Source organism: Drosophila guanche, unplaced genomic scaffold (assembly GCF_900245975.1).
Source record: "Drosophila guanche unplaced genomic scaffold, DGUA_6, whole genome shotgun sequence".
NCBI classification, from domain to species: Eukaryota; Metazoa; Arthropoda; class Insecta; order Diptera; family Drosophilidae; genus Drosophila; species Drosophila guanche.
Window position 1 is genome coordinate 1,728,042 of NW_022995752.1, and position 8,316 is coordinate 1,736,357.

The window sequence follows — 8,316 nt, forward strand, 5'->3', positions numbered from 1 at the left end:
CGAGCCACTACCAGCTGTAGAGTCGTAGTCAGCAGTCCACCTATTCAATTAACGCCCACACCATTGACGGGCAGCACGCATTCAAAATTCCATTTCGAGGTTTCTGATCGGTGGGAAAGAGGTGTGATAAACACTATATTCAGCCAGACGCGACACGGCACGCACCTTCAACTACATTGGTATTGACAGTGAAGCCATCGAGTAAATTAAAGAAAAACCAATCACAAATATTTGAAGTTAATTGACCCGAATTAATTGAGTGGAAAAATACATCAAGTACTCAAATAATAATGGGGTTGTGTATTTTTTAAAGAGATTAATGGCGGTTAATACTCTAATTTTAACTGCATAATCCCATCTCTGACAGAATATTTTATATGCCAGACTTTTAACTATCCATTTATCCATTTTTCTAAATAATTGGCAATACTTGTCCATCAACTCCGTATTATCGTACATATTATGTATATTTTTCAAAAACTTGTTCTCTCTATTGACATTAAATGTAAACCTTAATGCTCGTCACATGTCCAATAATCTTGTCTGACAACCGAGGGGGTAGACATTCTCGGCGAAAACACACACAATCTACGAGCCAACCATGACCAGGACCAACAACAAAAATGGGAGCCAACCAAGCAGCTTCTCGACAGAATGTTGGCGCCAGTGAAAGCAGAAAAAAAACGGGAGATACTTGGAAGATGTTTGCACATACATATGTAAGGGATAAGCGAGAAGACGCCCGCCACGCTGGTCGGAAATGGCACAGGGTTGCCCGTAATGTTGGGCATGCAATGGTGGCTCAGTCAAGCCTGAGACCGTTGCACAAACTTGTTGCACTCACTTTTCCGTTGCCGCTTTCAGCGTCCTGCTGCTCCAAATTATGTTGCAGCTGGCTGACTGTGAGGCCTATAGGCTGATGCTGTGGCTGCGGCTGCAGCTGCGGCTGCTCACTGCCGCAGTACTCCGCCACGCTGGGCACCAGCAGGACTCCAACCTTATTGCGTGCCACCTGCTGTTGGGTGCGACGCCGACGAGCGGGCAGCATCATGCGATGTGCCACCAGAGCCATGATCAACACTGAATATTAAGAAGCACTCGGCACAATTTTTGTTCGGGTATAAATTCGAAATTTTCTTCTATTTTCCCAGACGCACTGAACGGGAAAAACTGCGGAGGGAAAATCAGAGCCGCGTTTGCCTTAAGGAAATGCTCGACGCCAACTGAAAGACACCAAACAAAAAAAAAAGAAGAAAAAAGGAAAGGAAAGGAAAACCTCGAGCGAACGAAAAACGAAAAGCGAAACTTTCAACGCACCGGAAAGAGGCGAAAGGAAATGTCCTGCAGGCTATCTCGCTCCAACCTATTGAAAGTGGGTTGGTATGGGTGAGTATCTGTGTATGTGTGTGTGTTTGCGTACTAAACGCCGCATGTTTGATGAGTGTTTTGTTGTTGTTTCGTTCCGTTTCGTTAACGTTGTTAATATTAATGTCGGACTGGCATTGTCTGCCTCTCCATGGGTGTCTCTCTCTCTCTGTACGGGACTGATGGCGACTTTCGTGCTTCCTGTTCAAGTGTCTGTGTGTGTGGTGCCTGTCTGTGTCTCTCTCTCTCTCTCTATCTTTCTCTCAGTGTTTGTGTGGTAGTTTACCAACACGTGCACGCTACATTTAATAAACGAATCCCGAAAACAAGCAGGAAACATGGCACAAATGTAATATTTGTTGTTAAAATAAAATGACGACAAGGAAAACAAGTTGTAACATAATAAAATGTATTAAATGGAAAAGAACGAAGTGCGCATACCCTTCAAAGTAGTTGAAAGAGTCTGCCTTAAGCCAGTAACACTGATATTAAGTTTAGTTGATTAAAATCTGATTATTATATTTACGTATTAAAAACCGAATCTAAAAATACAACAAAATTCAAAAGTAATCTCCCATTTATGGACTTGTTATTTAAAAGCAATTTGAAATATTTTTCATTTACATTCACTTTTCTTTTTCGATTATAGTGACAAATTTATTGTAAGCAATGTTGAAGCGCTGTGGACGCGATGGACGCCGCTACGTGGTTGGAACTATTCGCACATATGCCAAGGACATACGCTTTGGGATGGAGGCGCGGGGACTGTTGCTGAAGGGCATGGATATCATGAGCAATGCAGTGTCCGCCACGTTAGGTCCGAGGGGGAGGAATGTCTTGATTGAGAGGCTCATGATTTCTCCCAGGATCACCAAGGATGGGATAACAGTGGCGAATAATGTCCAGCTGGAGGATCGACGCTGCAACATGGGCGCCCAGCTGCTGAGACAAACCACCTCAAAGACAAACAACGATGTGGGCGATGGCACCACCACTGCCACGATACTGGCCAGAGGCATGGCCAGCCAGGGACTGGAGGTGATCCGCCAGTGTCAGGTCAATGTCCACGCCCTGCGTGAGGGCATTCTCGAGGCATCGCGGGTGGTGTGCGAGGAGCTGCAGAGCATGTCCCAGAACGTCGAGACGATCGGCGAGGTGGAGGCCGTGGCCACGATTGCGCTCAACGGAGACAAACGATTGTCGGACATGATTGGAGACGCTGTTCTCGAGCTGGGTGAGGCCGGAGTGTTCCTGCTGAAGGAGTCAAAGAGCCTGAGGGACGAGCTCAAAGTGCAGGAAGGTGTCACGCTACCAGAGGGCTTCGTCTCTCCTTTGTTTGCCAACCAGGGGAATGGCAATCGAGTGGAGTACAGCAATGCCCTGCTCTTGGCCACACTTGCTGCCATTGAACGGCTGGATGACATTCTGCCCGCTCTAGAGTTGGCCAAGAGCATGGAACAGCCGCTGCTGATCATAGCAAACGATATTTCGGAAGAGGTGGTGAAGGCTTTGGTGCTGAATCAGGTCAGAAACTACCTGCGAGTGTGCGCCGTCAAGGCGCCCAGCTACGGCTCGGAGCAGCGAGATCAGATGCAGGATTTGGCACTGGCCATGGGCGCCAATCTCCTAGAGAATGCCACTCGTCTGGCTGCAGTGGAGGGAGAGGACCTGGGCGTGGTGAGCGAAGTGATTGTCGACTCCAGCTCGACCCACCTGCTTCATCCACGCATCCACAACGAGGACCAGGTGCACGCAAGGGTCCAACACATCGGTGCCCTCATGGAGGAGGCGGTCACCGACGAGGAAGTGGACAAGCTGAAAGAGCGGATGGGGCGACTCTTTGGCCATCTGGCCACCATTTACGTGGGTGGGACCAACGATCTGGAAGTCAGCGAAAAGAAGGATCGACTGAATGATGCTCTCCATGCGGTGCATGGGGCCATCAGTGATGGCATTGTGCCAGGCGGCGGCACTGCCTACCTCAGATGCATTCCCGCCCTGGATGCGTTGCCCCGACCAGATAGATCCGAGCACCAAATTGGGCGAGACATTGTCAGGAATGCTCTGCGCCTGCCCTGCTACACCATTGCCCGCAATGCTGGCGTCAATGCAGACGAAGTTGTCCGCAAAGTGCTCGAGGGAAGCGGCAGCTTTGGCTATGACGCGGCCGCACGGGAGTACTGTGATCTCAAGGAGCGCGGCATTGTCGATCCCACAAGTTCCCTGCGAGCAGCCATGTCCGAGGCGGCAGGAATTGCCTCGCTGCTTGCCACAACGGAGGTGCTGATAACAGAGGAGCACATCAGCCCAAAGGTGCCCAGGAATGAAGTAACCAAAGATCTAGCAGGACTCATTGGAATGTAGAAAGAACTGGCAAATGCTCTTCTAAATTTAGCATGTATTTTAATATAGAAAACTAAGTCATTCATTTCTAAAATGTATTTCCATTATTTCAGGGTACAACTCAGGGTATACTCCTAGATAATGTATTTACTACATCGCTCATTGTCGAATTCATAAATTGAACCTGCCACATGCAGTGGAAAGAGGGGGCCTGCTGGACTTGACCTTAACCATTTGCAGCGTTTTGTTTGGTCGCTGGCAACAATAACTCGTAATGTTGAAAGGGACAGACAACAGTTTTATTTACGAGTATGTGCGTACTCGTATCCACGTCATTAGGCACAATTAAAGAGAGACAAGAAAAGCCCCGCACGTACAAACACATACGAAATGGTGGCCCAACAAACTAAAACATATGTTTATAAATCCTCACCATACCCGCAGCCCACACCTCACACATAATTTTGGGATAATTTTGGGTTCCCTTTCACTTAGGGGTCGGTGTTCGTTTTCCCGTTTATACAGTCAAAATTGCACTCTGAATAATGTAGAATATCAAAAATCTCACGGATAAATAAAAATAATTTGACAAGATGTCTGAGAACTTTGCAATGCTTACACGTTGGATCTTGTTCCAGTATATCAAAACTAAATAGAAATATGAAAAAAAAACTTACCTTTACACGGAGATACAGATACAGCTAAGCATATACACACACACATATATAGATAGATAGATAGATGGGCGGCTCGATAACTAAATCTGGACAGACTCAAATGTCTAACGATTCTTGAGAAAGCGCAACATTTTGTTCCGCCCACGTCTGCGTCTTAGTCGGTGTCGGTGCCTGTGGTCGATGTGCAAAATGATATGGAAATGAGCGTGCGATGGCTGCAAAATAGATACAGAAGAAAATACGGGTCTGGATTAGCAAAGGGATTTCTGAAGACATAGCCACTGATATATTACACACGTATGCCCCATTGTGATTGCTTTGGTAGTGTTAGCAGCAGTTTTTTTTCCTAAATACAATATCCTGTGGACAGCACATGCCTGACAAGTGGTTCCCTTTTGTTTTGACAACGCCCACAACCCCCAAAAAACGGAAGGAAATCGTGAAACAAGGCAAAACAAAAGAGGAAAAGCCACCAACAGACACTCTGGCCAGTCGTATCTATTGTGGAGTTGGTTGCTGGTTGTTGGTTCTACTCTCTGTTTTTGCCATGTTGTGTGACAACTTCCGATTTTCGCGATGGCGAAATCATAAATCAAAATGTACGAATCGTTGCACAGCGAAGGAGAATGAAAAAAGTTGATTTAATGTATGTAGTGAAAATAATGTACACAACTGGCACATGGGAAGTGCAGTACCCAGCCCAATTCAATAAAAAAAATAAGTTTTTGTAGTTGTCAAGAATTTAAATTCAAATTCTTTGGCAAACATATTCAGTCAAAAGATTACAGCTGTATTTAAGCGTGTCAACGCAGTTAGCTTTCCACAGCTAGCAAACTAGCAATCGATTTGAGCAACTTTCGATAAGCGACAGTCGACAAATTCGGTATATAATGGTATATTTCAGCAGGACAGACGAGTATATTTGAAATCTCAAGCTCCAGTCTATGCAAAAAACAACGAATCTTAAGTCATAATTCATGTTTAGGAACAGTTTGGAAATCAGCATTTTAATATTAATTAATGGAATTGCAGTATGCAGCGACACATACAACTGGATGCCTAGCAACAAATTGTCAAATTACGTTAGTTTCCATTCCCACTCACGAAACGTTTAAAGTTGTTTGTACCATTGTGGTTGACCGGTTTGGTTATAAGTTTATTTTGAAGACAATCCAATAAAAAAATAAGTCATGAAAACTAGCCAATCTTGTTTAAAACTGATTGATACAATAGATAAAATTTTAGTTTTAGGGCTGAGACGCCTAACAAGCTAGTAATATCAAATAGAACATCAAAATAGAGGAATATTTGGGGTAACGGATATAAACATATCTTAGAGTATTCAGAGTCAACAAGAGTGAACAAGCATGGAGGGGACTGCATTGATTAAGTCTGTTCGTCTGTTCCTCCCCTCGTCCGTCCATTGACGTATTTTTTTTAGATTTTATTTTATTGGTTGAAATCAATCAAACCATACTAACGGACTGCAGAAACGGGGCTCTAAACCATGGTTCCTAAATACGCTAAAAGCTTAGCGGCTGGGCATTTGATAGGCAAGCACGTAGTCGCAGGTAACATTTGTGATACTTGCGATACCATCGATAACGCATAGCATATAACATTTAATATAACACCACACTAATCTACCCATCGCTAAGGAAATATAATAATATCTATCATTTATCAATTATTCGAAAAACAAATTAGCTCGTACCAAACATTAATCGATTTCATCGACAAAATTGGAGTAAAACTGTAACAAGTTACCTAAGTCTACCCAAGGGTAGAGCGGTAACATAAAACCCCATAATACATAATAAATGTTTAAATTTGTGCCAAAAAAATGGCACAATTAAGCCCCCTGGTGTATTGGTCACAGACAAAACAAACGCTGCAGCTGAAGGTGGACCTCAAAGATGCAAAGGTTTGTGGATGTGCGCAGCAAAGTCACTTCGCAGGCTGCGAAAAATCAATAATGTGCATCGAAATTTTCACAGGGCGCCATCGCGGACTTCTCGCCGGTGTCGGTTTCCTTTAGTGCAAACGGTCATGGGGCTCGGGGTGTAAATGCGTACAAGTTCGATCTGCACTTCTATTCGCTGATCGATGACGAGCAAGCTACCTTTGTAGTGAGCGACAACAAAATAGAGCTGCTGATAAGGAAACTGGAGCCGGCCTGGTGGCCCCGTCTTGTGGCCACTCCCCAGAAACCCCACTGGCTGAAGGTAGACTTTGACCGCTGGCGCACAGAAGACGATATGGAACAGGAGAAGGATGAGGCACCGCGAGATGTGCGACAGGACTACGAGAAGGAATACAACGACCTGCAGAGGCAAGAGTTGGGCTATGTCAAGGGTGAGTACGGATTAGAAAATGATATCACGAGGTTCTTAAACTAAAATTACTTGCAGAAAAAACCAAAAAGGTTTACCTAATGTTCTACAACTTGGCCATGTTTGTGGGCTACTTGTATGTGGTGTCCGTCATGGGCGTGCTCTACTACCGCGATGGCTACAACAGCATAACCAAGGCGTACTCCCATGTAGGAAATGCATTCAAATTTGTCCAACTGCTTCAGTACCTGGAGGTTATGCACCCGCTCTTCGGCTACACCAAGGGCAGTCCCCTAGTGCCATTCTTCCAGGTGTCGGGACGCAATTTCATTCTGTTTTTGATGATCGAATGGGAGCCCCGTATGCACGCCAAACCGGTGGTGTTCTATGTTTTCCTCATTTGGTCTCTGGTTGAGCTAATACGGTATGTGATCTGCCCTTCCAGTCCAAGGTCTCATCGCACTAATATTCTCTTCTATTTGTGCAGCTATCCGTTCTACCTTAGTCAGCTGTTGGGCCGCGAGGTTGGCTTGCTCACCTGGCTGCGCTATACCATCTGGATACCGCTCTACCCCATGGGAATCGTTTGCGAGGGCATTATCGTGCTGCGAAACATACCCTACATCGAGGAAACCAAACGCTTCACAGTGGAAATGCCCAACAAACTAAACATCACCTTTGACATGGTTCTCTTCCTGAAACTCTACCTCCTGCTGCTCATTCTGCCGGGCACCTATCTGGTCATGTCGCACATGTCCAAGCTGCGCGCCAAGAAGCTCGGACGAGGTCGTGGCAAGCGCAGGCAGCTACACGCCGACTAGTTTACGCACTGCACTGTCAGGTGCGCTGTTTCGTTCCTTTTGAGACAAGTCCATTTAGTCGTTATACCCTTGCAAAGGCTCTTCTAATGTAACGCACAGATAAGACAAGACACGACTATCCCGACCGTTTAAATATACTCTCTCGTATGTATCGTTAATCAGGAGAACAACCCGAATTTATCTAGCCATGTCCGTCTGCCTAGATGTGTGAACTTTTCACATTGTACTATTCATAATATCGGAGAGTAGGGATTGTGTTTTTGTATCTTGTTCATCGTGCCCATATCACAACGCGTACGCGTCACAACTTTTATAATCGGTTATCAGTCAGCATATTCATATGTATGTATGTATATCTCACATGAAAATTGTAAACCCATCTGTCCAAACACTAAGAAACAATCCGATTTTTGGTACATCCTGTCGCCCAGCTGCAAGGGTATTTGTACTTCGGCCCGCCGATGATATTTTTATGCATTTTTCTAGTTTCGTTTTAAAAAGCATTAAAAACCCAAAGAATTATCTATACATATTCATTGAAGGACATTACAAGTTTTCCTTCTTATTACAAACATTTATTTGGAAGGAATTCTTTGCTGGATTTATGGTGTGGGAGGAGATGTAATTCAAGGGTAGAGAGACATGTGAAAACCACCTAAAGATAATAATTAAATAATCAAAGAAAATAAATATAAATACGTGGAGTGGCAGAGCAAAGCTTAATGTTTAAGAATATATAAAACATTATCCATTATCTAACTGGTTAGATAACAACTT

At 44.6% G+C, this 8,316-nt stretch overlaps 2 protein-coding genes across 2 annotated transcripts; both read left to right on the plus strand.

The window, feature by feature from the left end:
- The first annotated feature begins 2,019 nt into the window (after positions 1 to 2,019).
- LOC117587539 (60 kDa heat shock protein homolog 1, mitochondrial) lies at positions 2,020 to 3,802 on the plus strand. Its single transcript, XM_034278344.1, has one exon. It carries the CDS (start codon positions 2,035 to 2,037, stop codon positions 3,727 to 3,729), a length of 1,695 nt encoding a protein of 564 aa, XP_034134235.1. The 5' UTR covers positions 2,020 to 2,034; the 3' UTR covers positions 3,730 to 3,802.
- Positions 3,803 to 6,175: 2,373 nt separating this feature from the next.
- LOC117587541 (very-long-chain (3R)-3-hydroxyacyl-CoA dehydratase 3) lies at positions 6,176 to 8,061 on the plus strand. Its single transcript, XM_034278347.1, has 4 exons — positions 6,176 to 6,309; positions 6,383 to 6,740; positions 6,797 to 7,142; positions 7,206 to 8,061. The coding sequence occupies exons 1-4, from the start codon at positions 6,229 to 6,231 to the stop codon at positions 7,537 to 7,539; spliced, it is 1,119 nt and encodes a 372-aa protein (XP_034134238.1). The 5' UTR covers positions 6,176 to 6,228; the 3' UTR covers positions 7,540 to 8,061.
- The last annotated feature ends 255 nt before the right edge of the window (positions 8,062 to 8,316 follow it).

What these genes read in the sequence shown, in the direction of transcription:
- LOC117587539 (XM_034278344.1), top strand. Translation starts at nt 2,035, where the DNA reads ATGTTGAAGCGCTGTGGACGCGATGGACGCCGCTACGTGGTTGGAACT.
- LOC117587541 (XM_034278347.1), top strand. Translation starts at nt 6,229, where the DNA reads ATGGCACAATTAAGCCCCCTGGTGTATTGGTCACAGACAAAACAAACG. An exon ending in TGGACCTCAAAGATGCAAAG is followed by an intron (nt 6,310 to 6,382) that starts GTTTGTGGATGT and finishes AAATTTTCACAG; the next exon opens with GGCGCCATCGCGGACTTCTC. An exon ending in AGAGTTGGGCTATGTCAAGG is followed by an intron (nt 6,741 to 6,796) that starts GTGAGTACGGAT and finishes AATTACTTGCAG; the next exon opens with AAAAAACCAAAAAGGTTTAC.